This window comes from Paralichthys olivaceus, chromosome 6, assembly GCF_024713975.1.
Source record: "Paralichthys olivaceus isolate ysfri-2021 chromosome 6, ASM2471397v2, whole genome shotgun sequence".
NCBI classification, from domain to species: Eukaryota; Metazoa; Chordata; class Actinopteri; order Pleuronectiformes; family Paralichthyidae; genus Paralichthys; species Paralichthys olivaceus.
Window position 1 is genome coordinate 14,396,954 of NC_091098.1, and position 26,917 is coordinate 14,423,870.

At 41.9% G+C, this 26,917-nt stretch overlaps 2 protein-coding genes across 6 annotated transcripts; one reads left to right on the forward strand and one right to left on the reverse strand.

Annotated features, from left to right (window-relative positions):
• Positions 1-8,281: 8,281 nt before the first annotated feature.
• Positions 8,282-13,026, forward strand: lhfpl5b (LHFPL tetraspan subfamily member 5b). Of its 3 annotated transcripts, none has more exons than XM_069526877.1 (4): positions 8,282-8,526; positions 9,824-10,211; positions 11,800-12,036; positions 12,801-13,026. In XM_069526877.1, the coding sequence occupies exons 1-4, from the start codon at positions 8,491-8,493 to the stop codon at positions 12,809-12,811; spliced, it is 672 nt and encodes a 223-aa protein (XP_069382978.1). In that variant the 5' UTR covers positions 8,282-8,490; the 3' UTR covers positions 12,812-13,026. The 3 variants fall into 3 exon arrangements, with proteins under 3 accessions (XP_069382978.1, XP_069382979.1, XP_019944951.1); XM_069526878.1 differs by having other exon boundaries at positions 8,285-8,526; positions 9,819-10,211; XM_020089392.2 differs by lacking the exon at positions 8,282-8,526 and having other exon boundaries at positions 9,647-10,211.
• Positions 13,027-13,043: 17 nt separating this feature from the next.
• srpk1a (SRSF protein kinase 1a) lies at positions 13,044-26,681 on the reverse strand. 3 transcript variants are annotated; one of them, XM_020089391.2, is made up of 16 exons: positions 26,570-26,681; positions 25,918-25,972; positions 22,145-22,275; positions 21,071-21,179; positions 20,839-20,926; positions 20,423-20,510; positions 19,830-19,936; positions 19,468-19,633; positions 19,356-19,381; positions 18,990-19,215; positions 18,482-18,871; positions 18,193-18,293; positions 17,264-17,371; positions 17,017-17,086; positions 14,699-14,791; positions 13,044-14,388 (listed from the first exon to the last, which is right to left on the reverse strand). In XM_020089391.2, the coding sequence occupies exons 1-16, from the start codon at positions 26,580-26,582 to the stop codon at positions 14,204-14,206; spliced, it is 1,956 nt and encodes a 651-aa protein (XP_019944950.1). In that variant the 5' UTR covers positions 26,583-26,681; the 3' UTR covers positions 13,044-14,203. The 3 variants fall into 3 exon arrangements, with proteins under 3 accessions (XP_019944950.1, XP_019944947.1, XP_019944949.1); XM_020089388.2 differs by lacking the exon at positions 14,699-14,791 and adding an exon at positions 15,889-15,981 and having other exon boundaries at positions 26,570-26,680; XM_020089390.2 differs by lacking the exons at positions 14,699-14,791; positions 26,570-26,681 and adding exons at positions 15,889-15,981; positions 26,102-26,387.
• Between the last annotated feature and the right edge of the window lie 236 nt (positions 26,682-26,917).

Below are 26,917 nucleotides of genomic sequence, written 5' to 3' on the forward strand. Positions count from 1 at the left end.
GTTATGGAAGAATATCTTGATCTCCAATGGGTACTCATCCCTAACCCTAACCCTAATCACAACCCTAACCCTAACCCTAATCACAACCCTAACCCTAATTGCAACTCTAACCCATATTCACCATAGGGTGAATAACTCCGCACTGCTTGCTCGAAACGTGCTGAAATTCGGTGTGGTTGTGTGGCAGGCTACCCTTTATCAACCCTGAAATGCCCAAGTCTCTAGGAATTTCAGAGAAAAAGTTATTCAAAAATATCTTGTACTTTTTTTTAGAGATTTGGTGGTTTCACCCTTTGCGAAGGTCGTAGAAGCTCGGGGATGGTCCCAATGGATCGGGCATAGCCACATTAGTGGAGATGGAACCAACTTCCAAGTCTCTATGACCTACAGAAAAAAAGTTATGGAAGAATATCTTGAACTCCTATAGGTTTTCATCCCTAACCCTAACCCTAATCACAACCCAAAAAGCAAACACTAATCACAACCCTAACCCTACCACTGGCAAAGGTCGTAGAAGCTCGGGGGTTGTACCAATGGATCGGGCATAGCCACATTAGTAGAGATGGAACCAACTTCCAAGTCTCTATGACCTACAGAAAAAAAGTTATGGAAGAATATCTTGATCTCCAATGGGTACTCATCCCTAACCCTAACCCTAATCACAACCCTAACCCTAACCCTAATCACAACCCTAACCCTAACCCTAATCACAACCCTAACCCTAATTGCAACTCTAACCCATATTCACCATAGGGTGAATAACTCCGCACTGCTTGCTCGAAACGTGCTGAAATTCGGTGTGGTTGCGTGGCAGGCTACCCTTTATCAATCCTGAAATGCCCAAGTCTCTAGGAATTTCAGAGAAAAAGTTATTCAAAAATATCTTGTACTTTTTTTTAGAGATTTGGTGGTTTCACCATTTGCGAAGGTCGTAGAAGCTCGGCGATGGTCCCAATGGATCGGGCATAGCCACATTAGTGGAGATGGAACCAACTTCCAAGTCTCTATGACCTACAGAAAAAAAGTTATGGAAGAATATCTTGAACTCCTATAGGTTTTCATCCCTAACCCTAACCCTAATCACAACCCAAAAAGCAAACACTAATCACAACCCTAACCCTACCACTGGCAAAGGTCGTAGAAGCTCGGGGGTTGTACCAATGGATCGGGCATAGCCACATTAGTAGAGATGGAACCAACTTCCAAGTCTCTATGACCTACAGAAAAAAAGTTATGGAAGAATATCTTGATCTCCAATGGGTACTCATCCCTAACCCTAACCCTAATCACAACCCTAACCCTAACCCTAATCACAACCCTAACCCTAATTGCAACTCTAACCCATATTCACCATAGGGTGAATAACTCCGCACCGCTTGCTCGAAACGTGCTGAAATTCGGTGTGGTTGCGTGGCAGGCTACCCTTTATCAATCCTGAAATGCCCAAGTCTCTAGGAATTTCAGAGAAAAAGTTATTCAAAAATATCTTGTACTTTTTTTTAGAGATTTGGTGGTTACACCATTTGCGAAGGTCGTAGAAGCTCGGCGATGGTCCCAATGGATCGGGCATAGCCACATTAGTGGAGATGGAACCAACTTCCAAGTCTCTATGACCTTCAGAAAAAAAGTTATTGAAGAATATCTTGAACTCCTATAGGTTTTCATCCCTAACCCTAACCCTAATCACAACCCAAAAAGCAAACACTAATCACAACCCTAACCCTACCACTTGCAAAGGTCGTAGAAGCTCGGGGGTGGTACCAATGGATCGGGCATAGCCACATTAGTGGAGATGGAACCAACTTCCAAGTCTCTATGACCTACAGAAAAAAAGTTATGGAAGAATATCTTGATCTCCAATGGGTACTCATCCCTAACCCTAACCCTAATCACAACCCTAACCCTAACCCTAACCCTAATCACAACCCTAACCCTAACCCTAATCACAACCCTAACCCTAATTGCAACTCTAACCCATATTCACCATAGGGTGAATAACTCCGCACTGCTTGCTCGAAACGTGCTGAAATTCGGTGTGATTGCGTTGCAGGCTACCCTTTATCAACCCTGAAATGCCCAAGTCTCTAGGAATTTCAGAAAAAAAGTTATTCAAAAATATCTTGTACTTTTTTTTATAGATTTGGTGGTTTCACCATTTGCGAAGGTCATAGAAGCTCGGGGATGGTCCCAATGGATCGGGCATAGCCACATTAGTGGAGATGGAACCAACTTCCAAGTCTCTATGACCTTCAGAAAAAAAGTTTTGGAAGAATATCTTGAACTCCTATAGGTTTTCATCCCTAACCCTAACCCTAATCACAACCCAAAAAGCAAACACTAATCACAACCCTAACCCTACCACTTGCAAAGGTCGTAGAAGCTCGGGGGTGGTACCAATGGATCGGGCATAGCCACATTAGTGGAGATGGAACCAACTTCCAAGTCTCTATGACCTACAGAAAAAAAGTTATGGAAGAATATCTTGATCTCCAATGGGTACTCATCCCTAACCCTAACCCTAATCACAACCCTAACCCTAACCCTAATCACAACCCTAACCCTAATTGCAACTCTAACCCATATTCACCATAGGGTGAATAACTCCGCACTGCTTGCTCGAAACGTGCTGAAATTCGGTGTGGTTGTGTGGCAGGCTACCCTTTATCAACCCTGAAATGCCCAAGTCTCTAGGAATTTCAGAGAAAAAGTTATTCAAAAATATCTTGTACTTTTTTTTAGAGATTTGGTGGTTTCACCCTTTGCGAAGGTCGTAGAAGCTCGGGGATGGTCCCAATGGATCGGGCATAGCCACATTAGTGGAGATGGAACCAACTTCCAAGTCTCTATGACCTACAGAAAAAAAGTTATGGAAGAATATCTTGAACTCCTATAGGTTTTCATCCCTAACCCTAACCCTAATCACAACCCAAAAAGCAAACACTAATCACAACCCTAACCCTACCACTGGCAAAGGTCGTAGAAGCTCGGGGGTTGTACCAATGGATCGGGCATAGCCACATTAGTAGAGATGGAACCAACTTCCAAGTCTCTATGACCTACAGAAAAAAAGTTATGGAAGAATATCTTGATCTCCAATGGGTACTCATCCCTAACCCTAACCCTAATCACAACCCTAACCCTAACCCTAATCACAACCCTAACCCTAACCCTAATCACAACCCTAACCCTAATTGCAACTCTAACCCATATTCACCATAGGGTGAATAACTCCGCACTGCTTGCTCGAAACGTGCTGAAATTCGGTGTGGTTGCGTGGCAGGCTACCCTTTATCAATCCTGAAATGCCCAAGTCTCTAGGAATTTCAGAGAAAAAGTTATTCAAAAATATCTTGTACTTTTTTTTAGAGATTTGGTGGTTTCACCATTTGCGAAGGTCGTAGAAGCTCGGCGATGGTCCCAATGGATCGGGCATAGCCACATTAGTGGAGATGGAACCAACTTCCAAGTCTCTATGACCTTCAGAAAAAAAGTTGTTGAAGAATATCTTGAACTCCTATAGGTTTTCATCCCTAACCCTAACCCTAATCACAACCCAAAAAGCAAACACTAATCACAACCCTAACCCTACCACTTGCAAAGGTCGTAGAAGCTCGGGGGTGGTACCAATGGATCGGGCATAGCCACATTAGTGGAGATGGAACCAACTTCCAAGTCTCTATGACCTACAGAAAAAAAGTTATGGAAGAATATCTTGATCTCCAATGGGTACTCATCCCTAACCCTAACCCTAATCACAACCCTAACCCTAACCCTAACCCTAACCCTAATCACAACCCTAACCCTAATTGCAACTCTAACCCATATTCACCATAGGGTGAATAACTCCGCACTGCTTGCTCGAAACGTGCTGAAATTCGGTGTGGTTGCGTGGCAGGCTACCCTTTATCAATCCTGAAATGCCCAAGTCTCTAGGAATTTCAGAGAAAAGGTTATTCAAAAATATCTTGTACTTTTTTTTAGAGATTTGGTGGTTTCACCATTTGCGAAGGTCGTAGAAGCTCGGGGATGGTCCCAATGGATCGGGCATAGCCACATTAGTGGAGATGGAACCAACTTCCAAGTCTCTATGACCTACAGAAAAAAAGTTATGGAAGAATATCTTGAACTCCTATAGGTTTTCATCCCTAACCCTAACCCTAATCACAACCCAAAAAGCAAACACTAATCACAACCCTAACCCTACCACTGGCAAAGGTCGTAGAAGCTCGGGGGTTGTACCAATGGATCGGGCATAGCCACATTAGTAGAGATGGAACCAACTTCCAAGTCTCTATGACCTACAGAAAAAAAGTTATGGAAGAATATCTTGATCTCCAATGGGTACTCATCCCTAACCCTAACCCTAATCACAACCCTAACCCTAACCCTAATCACAACCCTAACCCTAATTGCAACTCTAACCCATATTCACCATAGGGTGAATAACTCCGCACCGCTTGCTCGAAACGTGCTGAAATTCGGTGTGGTTGCGTGGCAGGCTACCCTTTATCAATCCTGAAATGCCCAAGTCTCTAGGAATTTCAGAGAAAAAGTTATTCAAAAATATCTTGTACTTTTTTTTAGAGATTTGGTGGTTACACCATTTGCGAAGGTCGTAGAAGCTCGGCGATGGTCCCAATGGATCGGGCATAGCCACATTAGTGGAGATGGAACCAACTTCCAAGTCTCTATGACCTTCAGAAAAAAAGTTATTGAAGAATATCTTGAACTCCTATAGGTTTTCATCCCTAACCCTAACCCTAATCACAACCCAAAAAGCAAACACTAATCACAACCCTAACCCTACCACTTGCAAAGGTCGTAGAAGCTCGGGGGTGGTACCAATGGATCGGGCATAGCCACATTAGTGGAGATGGAACCAACTTCCAAGTCTCTATGACCTACAGAAAAAAAGTTATGGAAGAATATCTTGATCTCCAATGGGTACTCATCCCTAACCCTAACCCTAATCACAACCCTAACCCTAACCCTAACCCTAATCACAACCCTAACCCTAACCCTAATCACAACCCTAACCCTAATTGCAACTCTAACCCATATTCACCATAGGGTGAATAACTCCGCACTGCTTGCTCGAAACGTGCTGAAATTCGGTGTGATTGCGTTGCAGGCTACCCTTTATCAACCCTGAAATGCCCAAGTCTCTAGGAATTTCAGAAAAAAAGTTATTCAAAAATATCTTGTACTTTTTTTTATAGATTTGGTGGTTTCACCATTTGCGAAGGTCATAGAAGCTCGGGGATGGTCCCAATGGATCGGGCATAGCCACATTAGTGGAGATGGAACCAACTTCCAAGTCTCTATGACCTTCAGAAAAAAAGTTTTGGAAGAATATCTTGAACTCCTATAGGTTTTCATCCCTAACCCTAACCCTAATCACAACCCAAAAAGCAAACACTAATCACAACCCTAACCCTACCACTTGCAAAGGTCGTAGAAGCTCGGGGGTGGTACCAATGGATCGGGCATAGCCACATTAGTGGAGATGGAACCAACTTCCAAGTCTCTATGACCTACAGAAAAAAAGTTATGGAAGAATATCTTGATCTCCAATGGGTACTCATCCCTAACCCTAACCCTAATCACAACCCTAACCCTAACCCTAATCACAACCCTAACCCTAATTGCAACTCTAACCCATATTCACCATAGGGTGAATAACTCCGCACTGCTTGCTCGAAACGTGCTGAAATTCGGTGTGGTTGTGTGGCAGGCTACCCTTTATCAACCTTGAAATGCCCAAGTCTCTAGGAATTTCAGAGAAAAAGTTATTCAAAAATATCTTGTACTTTTTTTTATAGATTTGGTGGTTTCACCCTTTGCGAAGGTCGTAGAAGCTCGGGGATGGTCCCAATGGATCGGGCATAGCCACATTAGTGGCGATGGAACCAACTTCCAAGTCTCTATGACCTACAGAAAAAAAGTTATGGAAGAATATCTTGAACTCCTATAGGTTTTCATCCCTAACCCTAACCCTAATCACAACCCAAAAAGCAAACACTAATCACAACCCTAACCCTACCACTGGCAAAGGTCGTAGAAGCTCGGGGGTTGTACCAATGGATCGGGCATAGCCACATTAGTAGAGATGGAACCAACTTCCAAGTCTCTATGACCTACAGAAAAAAAGTTATGGAAGAATATCTTGATCTCCAATGGGTACTCATCCCTAACCCTAACCCTAATCACAACCCTAACCCTAACCCTAATCACAACCCTAACCCTAACCCTAATCACAACCCTAACCCTAACCCTAATCACAACCCTAACCCTAATTGCAACTCTAACCCATATTCACCATAGGGTGAATAACTCCGCACTGCTTGCTCGAAACGTGCTGAAATTCGGTGTGGTTGCGTGGCAGGCTACCCAGGCATAGCCACATTAGTAGAGATGGAACCAACTTCCAAGTTTCTATGACCTACAGAAAAAAAGTTATTGAAGAATATCTTGATCTCCAAAGGGTATTCATCCCTAACCCTAATAGCAACCCTAACCCTAAAAAATGGAAGGCTACCCTTTATTAATCCTGAAATGCCCAAGTCTCTACCGCTTTCAGAAGAAAAGTTATTCAAAAATATCTTGTACTTTTTTTTTTAGATTTGGTGGTTTCACCATTTCCACCAAGCTCGTAGAATAGGGGTCACCAACACGGTTCCCTCGGGCATCAGGTAGCCCACAAGGACCACATGAGTAGCCTGCAGGCTTGTTCTAAAAATAACACAACTCACCAGTGAGCTGCGTCTAAAATTTGATATGCGTTTCTAATTAAATGTAATTATTTACCTTTTATACCGTCACATTAGTGAAATGGGACATTTTTCTTATGAAATGTTGTAGAAGTGATCATCTGAAAATTTAGACAATTGCTGAGATTAATAGAAATAAAGTGTTGAATATATATTATCTGTTTCCCATCTTGTTAAGTCATTGTTGATAATTATTGTGAGAAATCATTAATGTGATCAGTGTCTTCACATAGATGAGTATCATTTATCATTAATAATGATATATAACTAAAGGCAAACTGATCAAATGTGTTATTTCAGAAGAGTGTATCAAACTGGTTGCCCTTCGTATTACTCAGTACCACCAAGTAGCTCTCAGTCCTGCTTTAGAAGAAGAAGAATTTTCTGATACATTTTTATAAAATTCATCCATTAATGCATTTCTCTCAATTCAGAGAGGGAGAGAGAGAAATGGTTGAGCTGCAGTGTAAGATAATAATAAAAATGCACTATGTTGCACCTGAAAAATAATTAGGTTTTATTCCAAAAATTACCCATAATTAAAAGTTACACAATGCTCTTCAAAAAAAGAGTTGACATTTTTTTGTTGAGTTTTTGTTAATTCCTCTCTGTAAACTCCCGATGAAATCAATTAAGCAGTTCAACACCTTGACATCCTAGGTTATACATTATCCCTTGAATTAGATTCCTTTGGGTCAAATGAAAGGAATGATGGAAGCTGCTTTTTCACAGTTTCGGCCTTTTTTCAACCTTCAGGTTATAAAAACTTTACTTAGATTACTTATCGCTCTTATATCCTTAACTTATGACTTCAGTTTCTATTAATTACCCCTACATAGCAGCACATTAATCTAACAGACATCCGATTAAAGCATATGTCACCTATAACTATGACTATCCTACCAACCATGCCAGCCGAGGTAAGCAGCTTTTCCTACAGATGAGATATTGTTGTGATGTCCAAGACAGGCAATTATCAAGCTGTGCACCTACACCTCTCTGTGCTCTTCTGCCCAATCATTGCACCATCTGCCACGAGCTGTAAACAAGGACGCATTTGCCTTTTTCCAACCCATACACATTTAATTTGTTATTTTTTCATTATCAACACATCTTTAGAGTTATATCTGTGTGTGTGTGTGTGTGTGTGTGTGTGTGTGTGTGTGTGTGTGTGTGTGTGTGTGTGTGTGTGCGTGTTTCCATCCACACTTCTCCTCGTCTCACTGAAGAGACTAAGATCTTGTGAAATCCTAACAAGACAGTCAGACGGTTGAGAAGCTGTCAAACCTCTCAGGGATTACGTCTCATTAGAGCAGCATTCAAAAGCAGCATCCCCCACATTCTTCCCTCCACAAAATGCTCCTGATTAGTCTTTTTTTATCTTAACTGTGACGTCTACTCTCCATCTCATCCCTCTCTCTTTCAACTTCCAGAGCTGGTGGTCTTTCCCTTTCTTCTACTCCCCCCACCAGCAGCTGATTGTCACTCCTGAGCTGCAGGAAGCTGTCAGACAACATTCCTGTGGGGAAGGAGGACAACCACTCATCCCTGGGCCTCGTTTCTCCACAACATGACAACATGTCATGTAGGAGGTCCTCAAGCTCCTTGTTACTGACTGTGACCGAAGGGCGACAGGCACAGATGGTGGCACGGCTCTGTCCGGCTGCCCCTGTCAGACTCGAGCCAGGGTTCACAGCCAGAACTGGATATGGCATAAGGAATGGAGAGAAACAACATGTGCTGTTGTGATTTAAAGGTAAATGTCTGTGTTGTTTAAACGATTTACATTGTGTGTGTATGGTGTGTGTGTGTGTGTGTGTGTGTGTGTGTGTGTGTGTGTGTGTGTGTGTGTGTGTGTGGTGTAAAGCTGGCCATGTTTGTTGTTAGTTTTGTCACTTATGTCCCTGAGCTAAAAACAGACCTATGGGCCAGTTGTTGTTGAGTGCACTGGGGAAGCGCCTAATCTCCCCACAACAATCGAAAGCCAAAATCTATCCATGTGATTTCAATTTTTTTTTATTTTACTTATCAGAATAAAATCTATTATTGTGTTCCCGTCCCTGGCAGCAGGCTTTCAGATAAGCAGCGCTCAAATGTGAATACTCAGCTGGAACCATATTGAGTTTAATGTCAGCAAACTTTATTTTAAGCTTACTGAGACTCAGCCATAAAACCTTCAGCAAACTATCAGAATCAATATCCATGGGTTCACTAAATACCACTGTGCGATATTTAGACAGTTTAAGACTGGAACCAGTGGAGTTACCAAATTAACACAACAGCAGTGAAAGGCATCTGGACCAAAACAAGTTATGAACAGATTATTAATAGGTATAACTTCAGACATTGTTATTTTTTCATTATCAACACATCTTTATAGTTATATCTGTGTGTGTGTGTGTGTGTGTGTGTGTGTGTGTGTGTGTGTGTGTGTGTATAGAACAAGGTTTTAATATAATACTTTAGTAATGCTTTTAACACTTTGGCCTGTATATATCATCCTCTGTACTCTCTGTGCATAAACATCCACCCATCCATCCATCCATCTATCTATCCACCCATCTATCTATCTATCTATCTATTTATAAATCCATCTGCCCGTCCATCTATATATCAAAGTGTCTTACTGGAGGAATATTTTCCACACCACAATAAAAATGTACATTTAAATGCACAACTGAATAAACAACAGCAACAGTTTTGGCATAATCCGGAAATCTGCCATTCAAGTTTACCTTCACCTTTGAGTAAATACAAGTATTTAGTTACTTGTAGTAAAAACTTTGTGAGCCCACACTGCACCTGTGAGTGTGACGTCAGATCCACGTCATGAATTAGTAAGGTGCTGTCCAGGGTGCTGAACCGTGAGGTCTGTGAGTGTGAAGGTGTGTGTCTGTGTGTTGTGTTGTGAGGTCTCAGGACGTGTAGCTTTATTACAGGAGAGATAATCAGAGAAGCTGGGAGAGTCTTCTCCTCTCTGCAGAATCAGACTCAATCTTTTTCTTTAGGCTTGTCTTCTCCTCTCTGTTGATATGGATCTGCTTCCAGCGCAGGAAGCGGCTAAGATCTACCACACCAACTACGTGAGGAACTCCCGGGCCATCGGCGTCATGTGGGCAGTGTTCACCATCTGTTTCGTCATCATCACGGTGGTGGTGTTCATCCAGCCCTTCTGGATCGGGGACAGCGTCAACACGCCGCAGGCCGGATACTTCGGCCTCTTCCACTACTGCATCGGCAACGCGCTCACGTCGGAGCTCATCTGTAAAGGCAGCATTCTGGACTTCGGCTCCATCCCCTCACCTGCCTTCAGGACCGCCATGTTCTTCGTGGGGTCCTCCATGCTGCTGGTGGTGGGCACCATGGTCTGCTTCAGCCTCTTCTTCTTCTGCAACGCGGGGAACGTCTACAAGATCTGTGCGTGGATGCAGCTGGCCTCAGGTGAGAGACAGGTGCATGTGGAACACTATACTGCTGTACTTCAGTTTACTCATGTACTTCCACTTTAGTGTGTATTCTACTCCATTAGTACTAAGGTGTACTCTTTACTTAATTACATTTATATGACAGCTGCAGATACAGTTAGTGGTTTAGATAAAAGCAGAGGATCAATGGAATCTATCTATCTATCTGTCTGTCTTTCTATTCACCTATTATTTAGCTTCTGCTTTCTTGGGTTTTTAATTTATTCCAATCCTGTGATGACATTAGTTCTTCCTATTTTAAAGATAGTTTAAATTGAGGAAACTCTGAACTCAACTAAATTAAATTAATTGTAAATGAATTTACCTGCCTGATCCATTATAATTAATTAATTTAAAAGATAAGGAGAAAAACACAAAGGGCACTAATAGGAACTGAGGCAAAATGAGAAAAGACTGTGGTATTAGTGTTGCAGTGTCAGGCAGATTAAAAAAACAATAGGTTTAAAGTGGAAGTTTGAAAAGAAAACGATTGCTATTCAGCGTTTGAGGGTTCAAATCTTTGCCATGGTCAAAAGTTACAGTTTGTGGAGAAATGTGAAATATATAGGAATGTGTAACAAAACATTTTTTTAAATTCTACTTTTTTAAACCCTATAGTTTGTTTAATATCAGTTTATAATCATCCAATTGAAACGACTGCACATTCTCCGTGTTCCAGAAAATAGGAGTGAACTGTCCCCTTGATAAACTCATTGGTTCGTGAGCTGCCTTCTCAGCTCTCTGGTTTCACACATGATGTGTGTTTGTTCTTGATGTGCTGTTCATCGCTGTGGAAGCCAATAAAGGATCTGGTTTCTGACACCTCTGAGGGTGGATTGGTTACATGTAACACAATCAGGTGTCGCTGTGTTGTTAACTGATCTAAACTTGTACCTGAGACATACCAAGGCCAAAGAAACGAGCCAGGCCTTCATATGTTATATGGTACTAGTGGTATTATATAACGTACAGGTATCGAACCAGTGGTGGAGGAAGTTAGCTCCTTCTCTCAAGTAAAATACAGTAATACAATGATGTAAAAATATTTATTTGAGTAATGATCCACAATGACATTTTAGGCTTTGATTCAAAGGAAGCTACTGACTCAGCCTGTCGTATTTCCTCAGGCCCAGTGCTCAGAACACTCGGGGGTCTTATTTCAAAAGCTTTGTACCCCAACCCAGTTCACAAGTTTATCTACTTGTTCATTACTTTCCACCACTCTGTGTAAGGGGACGGTTCCTTGATCTTTAGCTTGATAGTTGCTAAATTCAGATTTGAAGCGACGTTTTCAGAATAGCTTTGGCAGAAACCCAGAAGAAACTGAAACCAGATGAAAATCATAAATGATGGAAGATCTTTTATAAGACAGCATAATAGAAACAGCTCCACAGAGCTTCCTCGGCCCTGCTGCACAATGAATTAATGAAACCTTCTGCACTTTATGGGGGTGCATTATCACAAGGCTCAAAAAAACCTATCTTATAATTATTGTGCAATGTAATAGCACTCAAGGGGTAATTATTGCAAGACTCTGTTATTTCTAAGACCTCCTTCCCCCGCAGCCGTGTTGATGGTAATGGGCTGCATGATCTACCCTGACGGCTGGGATTCTCCGGAGGTTAAGAGGATGTGTGGCCAGAGGACAGATAAGTACAGCCTGGGGAACTGCACGGTGCGCTGGGCCTACATCCTGGCAATCATCAGCATCCTGGACGCCCTCCTCCTGGCATTCCTCTCCTTCACCCTCGGCAACCGACAAGACAAACTGCTGCCGGACGACTTTGAGATGGATGGAGCAGGTAAGGGTTAGTGTGCGGGGGGGATGTGTTACTGCAGATGTTTTCCTACTTGTCACAGTAGGAAAAGCACAGGTGCCCCAGAAAGACGACAGTGAATGGGGACTGTGAAACTGAAGACACAATTCAGTCATCATTGATTTTATTATCTAAACCTGTGATTTTCCTACTGTGACTGTCACAGAAGCCTTTTACAAATCATTCCGAAAACAAAAGCCTCAAACACTGAACACGACCACTTCCAGGTCCATTAAGTGATCATATCCCATGATCCTCAGATGTTATGAACATTCTTAATGTAGGTGTTTTCCCTGAGAACAAAAAGTATTTTTATCTTTCATTGTGCCATAGCTCAGGTGAAGACTAACGTTGAGTTCCTCATGTTGACACTGATATTTATCCCAGTGAGCTGGGATGTTTCTTTAATCATGTTTGCATATCCTGTTTTTAGGAGAGGTGGATGTTTACTCTGTGTAGTTTTTCAAAATGTACTTAGTTAATTTGGGCCTATTATGTGTTTACTAATAATTATTGTAATTCAGTGTTTTATTTACTTTATTTACAGGATTTCTGTTTGCCCAGGAAATTACATGCCAAATCATCAGCTCATAGAAATATCCATATGCTGCATGTCCTGTCATTTTAAACTGCTGCTGCTTCCTTCAGTTATTAGAACTGTCTCTCTGCTTTAGTTTAAACTTTAAACTGTTTGAGATGTGAACGAGAATCGTAAATCCCTAAAATAAAGTTTGTCTGTTCATTTACAGAAAAAAACTGATGGACAGACTTTCAGAACAAGCGTGGTGTAGTTCGATGCAACAAGAGTCAAGACCAGGATCTCGAAATTTTATGACGCAGTAAAGAACACAACTGTATCTATAACTTTTTTTAATCATTCTAATATACAACTCTACTGCTTTACTAGCCAATGAATAATAACGTTTTAACAGTTCCATAATTCATGTCAACAACCTAATAAAGACTGAAAAACAAGCATGACAGTCATTGTGTATTGTATGAATCTGTTTTATTGTATGTTGTGTTGTACGGTTTTGTAAATCGACAGCTCGCACAAAGTCGATGCTCTTGAATCCGACACTGAAACAGTAAATTTCATTTTCACCGAGGCCTCGACAGAAACATGATATGAACGTTTTTGTGATGTAACATCAGATCTCATCATGTCTATGGTAAAAACAGATGTTATTGAACGGTTGGCCACACATACAACTGAGCTCAAACACACCTTCCATACGCTTTTTAATAAAACACAGCTACCCAGCTAAATCATTTTAGCTAAGATATACGATTTGTTAGAAACTGTACATAACTGTAATATACATAAAGGCAAACTCTTTGGTACAGATATATACAGTTTGTTTCCACTTATTTTTTCCTTTGAATCGGGCTTCTTAAAACGCTGTATTTTTTTGAAACCTTCCAAACACTATTTTCCTGAATTGTAATAAGTGTATGAGAATACCAGCCTCCCATGAGAAAGAATGATCTCATTTACTACAGTTAACTAACCACACTAAATACCAGGTGATTTGTTGTAGCTAAATAATATGACCTACTTCAGACAGTGGATGTCTCGGTAAGAAACTAGTCGTTACCGCAGTCAGTGTAACTGTAAGCCCAGTGTGCAACTTCCTAAACCTATTTTACAAATACAAAATGTATACCTTACATGTGTAATATGAGATAAAGTAATTCATAAAAAAGGAACACAGCACTAATGAAAATGAGGAAAAGGGTGATGGTGAATCCTTTTTACGGGGACGAAATGACCAATGAAGGCTACATACCCTTGGTTTGTTTAAGTTTTAGTGCAGGAGTGTAACAAACAAGGATGAGTCACTAGAAGTACAATAACAGGTTTGCTTAGCCGGATGGGTGAACAAAGCACAGCAGTTGGAGCCAACGTAACCACAAAGAAATATAATCCACTCGTTTCCTGACGTCATCACACCGAGAGAAGAACCAACAAATACAAAGCAAACATACACAGAAGCATTAGCTCAATAACAAAAACATAAGAGATCCAAAAACAACAAAACAAAAAAGAAATAAATATTCATTTGATATGCCCAAACTGGAAAGTGATCTGTTGCAGTCTCTGGAGAGAGGAGGGAGAATGGAGGGGAGGTGCAAGGGCTAGAGGTGTCCACTAGAGGGCGAGCCAGGGGTGGCGCAAGCACTCTGCAGCAGTGGCCCTCTTCTCAGGGATCAGCTCCAGCATGGGGAGCAGGAAATCAGTAAAGCACTCAGCTTCTTCGCGGGGCCACTCGTACTTGTCGACCAGCACCTCCAGCAGCCCCCACGGCTTCAGCTTAGTAATGTGTTTCAGGTCACCTGCAGACGACCAGACACACAACTCTGTATCAGAGGCACAGCGGCACAACTTTACAGTGTGTGAGCTCAAGACAACAGTTAAATCTATAAGAACACAAGTACATGCATTATAGCAATCTAGATAGTTCAAACAGGGAATATTTGATCTATTTAAAAGGTTATATTCAATGTTAAAAAGATTTTTAACAATACATTAAAACAAAAAGGTACGAGAATTATCTGCAACACTAGATCATGATCCTAAGGACAGACGGACGGAGATCTCTCACTCCGAAACCTCCAAACTTGACACTGACACTTTTTGTTTTACCTTTCTTGGTGAAAAAATCCTTGGAATATTTGCCAGTCACTATGAGTTTGCGTGGGACACTCCCCAGCAGCTCTATGATCAGCGCTATATGGTCTACAAGGCAGATGGTTGCCGAAAGGAAGAGGGAAAGACAAACAAGACAAACCACAGAGTCATCAGACAGTGTCGGAGTCACAGGCCTGCTCTGGGTGTGTGGATGGAGGGCTGAGGACGAGCGGCATCAGGCTGACAGCACGCACACAGGTCAGATTGTTGCAGAGGTCGGTGTGCACAGGCCAGATGTCGAACACAGCCATCAGACATTACAATGTACTAGTTCCCTAGAGCCCAAGGGGACTTATTCAGATATATCTTATTTTGTCAAAGCAACAGTCAAAAACCCGAAAACATTCAGTTCACAATGATATAAAATACAAAAAAAGTTCAACACAGGAGTAGTAGGAATTGTTTAGTATTCTTGCATGAATTACCTAAGTGATGCTCTCAAAACAGTCAAATAAAGGTCCATGGACTAATCGATTTATTGAGAAATCATTTCCGCTCTACAAGAATCTGAGTCACTACGACTAGCAGCAGAGGGATTTTGATCTAGGTTCAAGTCCCCCAGCAGACCCTGCCCTCCACATGTGCTCTAAAGCTTGACACCGAAACCTACCAGCTCCTGAGCCTGGGTTCACTTTAGAGATGAGATTTTTTTTACCAATACAGGTCGAAGATAAGATGAAAACACTTTCATTGCATATTAGGAAACATTCTTTATTCACTTTGACCTGTACTTAACAACAAGCCATGCCATTTAGGTACATTTCTCTGTGATTTACTGAATGTATTTGATTAAATTTGTTCACTGCTGTGAATGACCTTACACTACGACTTCCCTGTGAGGAGAGAAAAGTCAGGAGAAATTACCCAGCAGGGATCAGTACCATAAGTATCCAGCCAAGCCCTCTGGCAACAACAAGGGCGGCACTGAATGTACTTCTGCCAGGCAATCATTGGCAGAGCTACTGCTACTTGAATCAATGACTGATGACACCATTCAGACATTTATTGGTCTGTATTGAATATTTTGTTCCCCGCCCTGTGCACACCGACAGCTTTGGTATATGTGAACGTGCCGAAACCTTTACCCTCCTCTCTGCCGTCCAACACTGTTCCCACAGCAGGCCACAGGCAGAGGACAGGCATACCTCTATTGGTGAAGTATTCCTGTGAGTATTTCCCACTCAGAGCATAGTGACGAGGGATTTTACCGAGCAACTCTATCATGAGAGCGAGGTGGTCTGGAAATGAGGCACATCAGAGGAGGAGAGGGAAGATAGGACGTTTTGGAGAAATGAAATGAGATGAGATGGCAAATGGGAGAGGGGACGGGAGAGAGATGGCAAACAGTCATGTGGAACAATGTATTAGGAACAATGGATGACAATGTGGTATGACAAGAAGCACATGTATGAGAATCCCGTATTATTTTCACACATTTACAAACATTTGAACACATATAGGCCATGAACTTCCCTTCAGGAAAACAAAACAGAAAATATATCATTAAAAAAAGGCCTTAAGCACAGCCATCTACACTATTTGCATAAAAACATGTACAGCAGATCTGATCCAGGAGGAAGGATTAGTAAAACAAGCCCATAAATGACATCCACACAGCAGAGAAAGCAGAAGTAGAATGGAGAAAAATACAGAATCATATGTGCATGAAGGTGAGCAAGTCCATTCACAGCTGCAGCTGAAATGTGCGGATGAACAAAAGCTGGAATCTCAGACTGACGTATAACAGCAGAAGCTACACAACGAGCCAACATTTACATGGAGAAAGCATGAAGGAGGTGAACAAGGAAACGTAGATTGAATGATGAGGAGGTGAAGAAAGAGGGAGAGAGGAAATGAAGAGATGGCCCCGTCTCCAGTGCGGCAGAAATTTTTGTGATTTGAGGTGTTAGAGAGGACATAAACACAGGAATGCTGGTACTCATCATCATGTGAGTCACGTCTATATGTTTGACATCACTGTAATGGAGTACCTCATTGAAGTGTTAATGCTGTGGAAATTTAGGCAAAGTGCAAAATGTTGTGCAAACTGCACATGAATTTACAAAGAAGAACTTGCAGTGCGTGTTGTGAAAATATTATTAGATGTTTAGAAGTTCAAAAATAAAAAGTGCTGAGGGTCCATTTAACAAGGAAAACATCTTATTTTTTACAGTGGAAATAACCATTTACCAACAGTGCTAAAACCCTTAGAATTAATATTGTGCAGTTATAACTGACAGAGAATAGAGCAGAGAAGAAAGTCCCAGCAATACCTTCATCCCTGGAATAGTCTTCCCCAGAATGTGGTTCAAACAAATAGTCCCCTGTGGTGAGCTCAAAGGCCTGAGGAGACAACACAATCATCATGAACACAGGAAACATCACTGTATGATGGGGTAGATTTATTCCCCCACACAACTTGCTGCAATCCCATAATGAGCTCTACTGAGGCACACTGGACTATGATAGTTCTTAGGTTTTTATATTATGCAAGTTTACTGTCAATGTGCCATCTCTCACCATGCAGGCTGTGCTCCATACATCAGCCGGTGTGCTGTACCCAGCACCAATGAGCACCTCTAAGGAGCGGTACTGCCGTGTCTGTATGTCTTCCGTAAAGTGCTTGTGCTGAAAGAGGCAAGAAGAAATAAATCCAAAAGTTGTAAACGTGTGGAGACTAGAGAGAACTGTATCAGGGCACAGTCACATGTGGGAATGTGAAGTCAATATCGCAGGTATAAGTACACTCAAGTGGAACTCCATGCAAAGCCATACCGCTGATTTGCTTTGCCACAGTAAACAATTTTTTTATGGCACTGCTAAATTTGCATATGTGTGACTGCGCTCTCACACCGCATCTGCATTCCACATCATAACTTGAAAAATATACTGTATAACAATCCAAAAAACTGCACAGAGCATACACCGCTCCCTCTAGACTACTAAAAGAGGTGGCCGTTTCAGTTTGAAGTATGAAACTTGGAAACTTGCCATTGTTCATCTAACACTCCCACCCTCAAGGATCATGTCTGTTCCTGTTACTGTAATATTTATTTAAAAAAATGTATTGGAGCAAAGCATGTGCATGCATATGTTCCAATGTGCACACTGTGATAAATAACAATCATGCAGAAAACACTGTAACACCCTCAAGTACGGGCTGATTGTCTCGTGTGTGTTATATCCATGTCCTTGCAGTGTCATGTTGTCTTTCTCGTGTGATTGTCCGTCATGGAAAACCTACAGTAAATGTGTGTAGAATTAATTAATTGTAGACAGGCTACTTCTGCCATTCAGCATCTGAACTGAATCAGTCCATGGTATAAAAGCAAAGAGATGAAAGCTGGATGTATTTCTATTTTGGTATCAAGATGACAGTGGATATGTCCCTCGCTGCAAGTCTTCATCCCTAATCAGGAAATCCCTCAGGTCATTAGCGGACTACTCACCACCCAGCAGGCATTTCCCAAGTCTGCAATCTTGACCTTGATCTTGTCTGCATTGAGTGGCTCAAGGGGGTTAACTAGCAGGGCTCCTGCTGTGAGCTTGTCTAAATGAGAGCAGAGAGAGACACAGACCAATAAGGATGGACTACAAATCTAATAAACTTTGACAATCAATATTACAAAGTTCACATGGCTGAGCAGTTGCTAAACATTGAAGGCAGCCCAGCCAAAACAAACCACACCACATAACCTCTTAGCACATAGTAGATATCACTCATTCTGGCCGACTGACCGTTTATCGGGCTTTCTTGGGTTCTATACTGACAGTCGGGTCCGTCCTCTCCCTCCTCCTCCAAAATGCTTTGTTCCAGTTCTCCCTCCTCCAGCCCAGCAGGAAGGTGTATTTCAGTAACTCCACTGCTGTGAGCGCCCCGGCCTTCAGTCTGAATGTCCAGCTCATTGAGATCAGCAGTGTCCACACCGTTGGAGATGTGGTGGGCAGGGGACTCCTCATGTTGCTCCTCCTCACTGGCGCATTTCTCTGTGGGCTCTGTGTTGCCATTGTGTTGGTCCTCATCCCTCCACTGGGATTGTCTCTGCTCCACCTCCACATGACCGTTACAGTTCACCTCCGGCAGCCCCTCTGGTCCCACCCTCATGAGATCTGCATGCACACTGCTCTCTGACAGACGGACAGGACAGGTGTCATTAATTTTATTTTCTTGAAATGACTCATACCAGGTGCAACCACAACACAACTTTAACCAGCACATATTACTCCAGTGACGTAGGCTTCTTACCGCCCGTTTCCTCATTTCCCAGCTGCTGAAGAGACACCTGTCTGAGAGGAGCGCACACTCGCCCCTTTGGAGACTCTGGATCCTCATCTTCATCATCTTCCTCCTCTCGTGTCTCTGTGGTCTTTTCCATTTCCTGCAGGTCCATAATGCACTTCTCCAACAGTTCAGCTTGACGCTTCTGCTTCTTTTTTAACTTCTTCTTCTTGTTCTTGGACATTTTTACTGTCTGTCAGGGATGAACACAGGGAATTCAATGAGGCTCACACACAGCTAAATATCTTTAGGACTGCTTTAAAATTCTGTTATACAGCAACATGGGAGGCTGATGTCCTCAACCCAAAGTAAATAATAACAAAAGGTTTGTACCTGTTTTGGAGCAGGTGCCGTGCTTACTGAAAAAGAGAATATCAGATGAGTGCAAACTGTTATCAGACTGTGGTCATGAATAAACATTTGAATGCGTGTGTGTTTGTCGTACTTGCTGAACCAGAGGGAGGTGGTGCCCCAGTCCTCTGCCACTCTGTGGCTTCGGCTGCCAGTTTCCGGACATAAGGCTCATCAACACTCATCAGGATGTTTTCTGGCTTGATGTCTGTGTGGATGATCTGACACTTTGTGTGCAGATAGTCCAGACCTTGGAGTACCTAGAAAATGAATGTGCGGGAAATTATTAACTTATCTTATCATGTTAAGAGGCTCACTAACTGAATACATATTCAATCATAACTACATGCTCTAGCCTGACTGGTTTCTACCCATTCCCAGCCTGGAAGCTACACGCCCGACCCTTCATTACGTCATCTGCTTACAAAAGGTGTGGCACCGACAGACTTGTGTTACCTGTCTTATGATGCTCTTCACACATGGCAGTGGCAGCCCTTGATAATTGGACTTTATTATCCACTTCAATAAGTGATGCCCCAACACCTCAAACACCATGCAGACATCTGAAGATCACAGCAGTCAAGGTATAAACAATGTACAAGTAAAACCAAACTGAAAACACATTAGAAGGGAATCATTTGATGAAAAAGTCGAGGCCCTGAGGTCATTCACCCAAGAGAGGCGGAGCATTATTTATACAGAAAAGAGAGCAGGTCCTGAGTGTACACACCACAGTGTTGTCCAGGAGTCTCATATTACAGCTATAGCTATCCTGGTGGCATTCAGGGATCTAACTGAATGTTGTGATCGGTGCAGGTCTGACACACAAGTTTCCATTTATTCCAGCCGACACCTGCTGTTTACTTTGTTACCTATACACTGCTTCCCAGTTAAATTTGACACCAAGGGAAGGAACAATCATTTCCTTGTAAAAGTATTTTTCCAGGATTTAATGGGCTTCAGTCTTTCCAGCAGGAGGCAATTAAACACATCTTTTTTGAGTCATAAAAGACCAGGAAGCATTTGCATTATTTGGCTGCAAAGGATACGAGTTCCATTAACACCAGAGATCTTGAAGTCATCCAGCAGCTGCACCACCATCTCACGGTTGGGATCATTGGGGTCTGAGTTTCTTACCTGAGGGAAGAGAAATGGATCAATGCAACTGAAGCAGGATTTACACATACTAATATTTGACTGGACGTAAACAAGATAGACAGTAACGTCTCTTTAACCATTCTGTAACCATGCATTACTGTTTCTACACACATGCCTAAACAATGGACACTATAATGGCTTGTACTGGAAACAATGTCCTGTTGTCTTGTGCCCTGTGTGTTATAATTAACTGTAAAAGCTTTGTCTATACTTACCATCAAAATATGTTTGTGTATGTATACAGTGATTCTTGATATGTGATATGAACTCATAGAACCTACTTTGTGCACAGAGCTGTGCTACTTACAGATCTGAGGAGTTTGATTTCATCCACTGCCGTCTCTGTGTAGTGCTCTGCACTCTTCACCACCTTCATTGCAACAAACCTCTTCGCCCTGCAACCACAAAGCAAGAAACGTTCACGAACAGGAAGTACCATATGCAGTCTTATCACAACCTCCTTTTTCTCAGTCAGCAGCTTTTGTGTCTGTTATTTGACATCAGGTTTCAAAAACAAAACAGTAAAGCTTTTTTCATACTGGATGTCCCGGGCGAGCCAAACAGTAGAGAAGTGTCCCCAGCCCAGTTTTCGGATAACGTGGTATTTTCCATTGTAAAGGTCTCCTACTTTCACATGGTGGTAGCCACCTACAAGAGAAGAAAATGCACATTAGCACTGTCATAAAAACATCTGTCCAGACAGAATGTGCATTGGTTTAGGAAGGAGTGAAATGAAGACACATGTAGCGAGTTAAGGACACACACCAAGAAAACAGTGTGACACCGCAGCTCTCTTTGGATTGATTTTACTGTAATGATATAACATGAAACAAGGACTGCATCAGTTTACATCCTCCACTGTCTCTCTCTGCTCCAAATGCTGATTCTTGGGTGAATGTACCAAAGTGCGACAAAGATCTAAATACTCAACATATTCATATCAAAATAAAGAAACATAAAATATGAACCCATTTGTCAATAAAGACAATCTTCCATCAATCTTATAACTGATTTAACATTAGTATTCAATAAATGTATACAGGTACGAGAGATCCATACTTCCCCCCTCCTCTTAGGGGCAAATGGAACATCCCATCTGAGACAATACTAAGTCACTCAATGTATAGGGGCTTAAAGTGGGCTGGAATATTAACCCACACCATTAACGACACACAGCTGTTTGCAAGATGCATTGCGATGAGGTAATGTATTGTGATTCTCATTCTGATCTCATCCATCTTGTTTGTTAGAGACCTGGAATTGGTGAGGGAGCGCTGGTCTGCACAGGTTAGCCTTTAGCCTAACGCATAGCCTGGTTCGCTTCCACTGCGTTTGTATCCTCTCCCTCCGCCTAATCAAAGGCTTTTCCAGCCTGACTGCCATAAATCGTTGCTCTGACCTCGTGGGTAATCCATCCCGAGCACATTGAGAGTACTTTATATTCTGATTGTCTCATTTGCTGTTGTAGATCATAAAGAGGCAGCAATGGTAAACTAAGACCGTTTCATAACCAGTTAAAAACTCCTTGTAGGGGTTTAAAGTAAATACACTGGTTATTGTAACACTTTAACAGGTTAATCTGAACACAGAGTGAGACAGGAGTCAGGACTCACCTTTGCAGTAGTCATTAGGATCCTCCTGCTCCTCATCATCAGAGCCAAGAATCTCTTCAGGTTCCTCGGGTTCCTGAGGCGAAGCTTCGAGCTGGGGCGGCTGTCGGCTTCTGGGATTGGCTGGCTGCTGCCTAATGGATAAACGAACCAACCATCATAGACTTCATTTAAAAAAACAGTCCCTGACAGTCTCTGACAGTCTTTGTGCGAGTATGGAAAGTCTTCTGAGCAGTAACCTTTGCAGTACTTCTTAATAATAACCTGTGATTCAAATACTGAAAAAAAAATTTTTTAACACATGCTTTACATGAAAATATATATTTCTATACAAGTAACAAAGTGCTTTACAAAAAACAGATGAAAGACATTTAAAATTATATTGTAAAATTATAATTTAAAAAAAAGATACAGATAATCAAAGTCATACACATCATGCGATAAAAGTGTTTTTTGAGATGTGTCTTAAGAAGAGAGATTAAACAGGTAACTAGTCTAATCTCTTCTAGCAGATTGTTTTTAAGTGTAGAGGCCCTCACTGCAAAGGCTCTATTAGATAGAGACGTTATTCATCAAGAGTTTGGGGAAAAAATTACTTTCATCCGCCCCCATCCTATAAGGGTTAGGGTTAGGGTTACACCTCAATCTTTGCTTTAAATCCAAACCAGGTTGTTAATTTGAATCATCACCTGGGAATTAAGCTGTAAAATGACCTGAATATCATCAAAAGAAGGGATTGTATGTTTCTGTCCTGGTCTGAGGCACTGAATTTAAGATACACTTTCAAGTTGAATACATGTTAAACACCATTCAGACACTTATATAATAAAAATTACTTTAATCTTTTACAGTTTTTCAGATAAATAAATAAGAAATGTCCAGAGCTAATTTACAATACTCTTATTGAAATCAATCGAACCGGTTATTTGATCTGTATATTTTTGCAACAAACGCCAACAACTCAACAGCCGCTTGACAGAGACTGTAAGAGAGCAATGCAAGAAAAATGACCTGGGGTTGTATAAGTATATTTCATGCATGCCAAGCCTGTGGAAACTTTCCTGCCACAACAGATCCACACTGATCACCCTCCTTCCGCATGTTTCACCCTGAAGAATACTACAAAACACAGCAAAACCCGAAAAGGAATATGCGCTGCAGGGTTTGTATCTTAATGCACAGCTGTCAACACACATCTCCACGAGAATGGCTTTACTAATTTTACTCCAGGCCTATTTCTGGCAAAGTGTGCACTGTATATCGCTGTTAAAGTGGAAAATACAGTATATATATAAACTCTGCTGCATCAAGACTTTTGCACTCAGTCATAAATCACAGTCAAAAGCAAGAAAACATCATTTCTGCCGCATTTTAGAGGTAAGAATAGATGTTTCATCAATAAGAAAAATATTATTGCACAAGTTTGTGTACTACTGGTGTCCCGTGGTTACAACTCTCAATTCTTTTGTCATTATGTCAAGTTGACGGACAGAAGAGACAAAATGCATCTAGAGCAAGTCATAGAAAACTGAACTCCCACCCCACCCTGACTAGGAAGTGTCCTAGCACTTATTTGAGATGTAGTACATGCAGAAAGGCTTGGCCTGAGGAGCATATGAAATCATTCGATCCCTGTGTGCAGACTTTTTCGATCCATTTATTTATTAGTGTTTTAAACATAACTGCTGCTGAAAATCAATCATCATTGTACAAGAGGATGGACAGCAGTCATGTACTTCAGATTTATAGATTCATGTCTCGTGGAGGTTTCTTTAATTTAATCGTGCAACTCTCTAAACGTGAAATAGAAATATTGTAGTTCCGGCATTTCTACCAAGCACAAGAGGACTTTTTTATGTGCAAGATAATGTGTAACATCCTATAATCTGTTTGCCAACAGTTCGGTTGCTAATATTAACTTGAAAGCCGGGTAGCCTGATGTTACTTCCTCCACAGAGGAGATTAAGGCTGCTCATCACTGTGAGAGCCAAGTGAGCAGAGAGCACACTGAACTGAATTCCTAAACTCTCTGTCTCACAAATGAGCTGCTGGTTTCCACCTAATCTGCAAATTCATGCCATGACGTGGTTGTTTGAAGCAAAGAGGTTTTAAGCTTGTTTGTGCACCAATTGCAGAACAAACATCTGCAATTTATTACTTAAAGGTTTTGACTAAATTCTTGTTAATGAAGGCTTTTCCTTTTGAAATCCATCTGCTACTCTTGAATAAGTACAAACTTTGTAATTAAAAACGCATTTGTTGGAAAACAATCGGACCTGGAACTGATAATTTATCTTTGCAGTTCTCCGACATGGTTTCTCATTCACTGTTGACATTGATGAACCATGGGAACATAATCACTTAGTTGCGGAGACAAACACTTTTCCAATATTCGTCTCTCTTTTTTTTTTTTAAACATTGTCGCTCTAATTTTTATTTGATTCTCGTATTTCTTTGCCAGTAAACTTTGGGTATGAAGGCAACTGTGTGCTCTAATCTTAAAGTCATTCTACAACACCCTTTCACTTATCCTGACAGCTGATTACAAACAATAGCCAGCTCACTCCGCTATACATCCTCCTAGATTACAGTGTTAGAGTGTTATTGCCCTTCCATACACATGGTGGTGAGTACGCAAGGAAGACCGTGGCATGCAACGGTCCTATTTCAAGGCACATCTAGTTTCTTAGTGTCATTATTCTTGTGCCTGATGGACACGCAAGTTTCAGCCATGAAGATAACACTGTCAGGAGACGAATATCTGAAGCGGGGCCTTTTTCAGTGAAACACCATGGTTCGGTGAGCTGATGTGGGCTTCTTCGTTCTCCTGTTTTAAATATAGCACAGGCTGTTATGCAACGCTCCAGAGGATGGCACCGATGGCATGATTAGTAGATTGTTAGGTACTCCAAAACAATCAGTATTTAAGATTGATTCTTTTATGGTGTATTGTCATCCCTGAAAGTTGTATTATCTTCACGCAATCATTGATAGTATGACATAACCTTTGGATATATTAATTTATAATCTTCAAGAGTTGAAGATGATAGAAGACGATACCATGACCCGAACGACAGAGAATCTTCACAGATATTATTTTACAATCTTGACAGACAAATACAGAGCTTCAGAATTCAGACAACAATTACTATTATTATTATTATTATGATGATGATGATCATGATATGAATTATTGCTGATATCGTTAATAACATCTTTACATCCATAATTATCACACAACCTTTCCTGGTAACTCTCTACCCCTCCCCCCTCTGTCTTCTTTACCCTCTCCCCCCCCCACCACCTCTCTTCTCCCCATTTTTCTCTCCTCACCTCAACCTGTCCAGGCTCATTGCTCTCTATAATTTTTAAGGTCTTGACCATCTATGCAAAGTGCCTTGAGATAATGTATATTAAATAAAATTGAATTGAAATAACAAATTGCATAGTATAATTTCTGACTGGAGTTTAATGGATAACACCACCGATCATCCATAGAAACCAACCGCGTGTGCTCAGGATTCTTCTGAGATATATGAAGAAGCATTTCTCTCCTTTATCTCTGGACCAGGCTCAGACCAGAATAAAGTAGGAGTGCGAGCATGCAGCCAATGACCTCTATTGTCAGTCTGCCATCTAAACGTGTGGACCACGCTGAAGACAACACATGTAACAACACAGCAACAAACAAACACCAGGAGCACAACACACACAATGCAGACTGGTGTGAGGTGATCAAGAAGCGGAGAGGTGAACACTGGGAATCACAGACTCACTTTTTGCTGGTCTTCTTTGCTTTCGCCCTCTTCTTCCTCGCCTGGAGTGCCAGAACTGTCGAGAGAGCAGAAACAAATGAACTCAGCTGAGATGACATTTGATCTCAGGCTCTCACTCTCAGACACAAAGCCAGATGACACGGTGTGAGGTAAAACATGCGAACCATCACCTCACCGCTCGTACCATTGTGTCTCATGGTAGATCGTGTTCACGGTCTTTAAATCAAACCTGCGCTGCATCTGTCATCGGGTTTCGCACCGGAGACCCTCTCACGTTAAGTCACCGGGCTGCCCACATAGGTTCATCTCTACCCCGGTATGTTTCATGGAGTCGTTTTTAAAACGCACACGCAGGGGGAGAGCTAGCTGCTCGGTTAACTCGGTCTATCTGTCGCAGCATTAGCGTCAGTGTGAGACAGGACGAGCTAAGAAAGCTGAACGTAGCTCGCTAATCCTGTCAATGTTCCCATTGAAGCTAAAGCTAGCGGCTAACGCAGCTCAACCGTGCGTGACAGACGCGTACAATTGAATTTACGCCCCAGACCAGATGCACGCAGCTCGGCTAGACTTAACGCGTGTCACGCAAACACAGTGTCGGTGTCGAGACACACACACGACGCTGCTACCAGTGTGTGTCCGTGTGGAGATTTACCTTTCCTCTCCATGTTGGCTTCAGCTTAGCCGTTAGCTACAGCGTCCAGTGATCGAACGCTCCGCGCATGCGCACTGCTCGGTTTTGCTCACGGGGTGACGCGGAGGGTGAGGAGAAAGAGGAGGGTGAGGAGAATGAGGAGCTGAGGAGAATGGGGAGGGTGAGGAGAATGAGGAGGTTGAGGAGAATGAGGAGGATAAGGGGGATGAGGAGGATGAGGAGAATGAGGAGGGTGAGGAGAATGAGGAGGATAAGGGGGATGAGGAGAATGAGGAGGGTGAGGAGAATAAGGAGGGTGAGGAGAATAAGGAGGGTGAGGAGAATGAGGAGGATGAGGAGGATAAGGAG

Excerpts from the sequence above, each read along its gene's own strand:
- lhfpl5b (XM_069526877.1), top strand. The coding sequence starts at position 8,491 with ATGGAGAGAAACAACATGTGCTGTTGTGATTTAAAG. Across the intron at positions 8,527-9,823 it reads TGTGCTGTTGTGATTTAAAG|GAAGCGGCTAAGATCTACCA; the intron begins GTAAATGTCTGT and ends CTTCCAGCGCAG. Across the intron at positions 10,212-11,799 it reads GTGGATGCAGCTGGCCTCAG|CCGTGTTGATGGTAATGGGC; the intron begins GTGAGAGACAGG and ends CTTCCCCCGCAG.
- srpk1a (XM_020089391.2), bottom strand. Across the intron at positions 19,937-20,422 it reads CTCTGGTGTTAATGGAACTC|ATGTCTGCATGGTGTTTGAG; the intron begins GTATCCTTTGCA and ends TGTGATCTTCAG. Across the intron at positions 19,382-19,467 it reads ACCTCCCTCTGGTTCAGCAA|TAAGCACGGCACCTGCTCCA; the intron begins GTACGACAAACA and ends TCTCTTTTTCAG.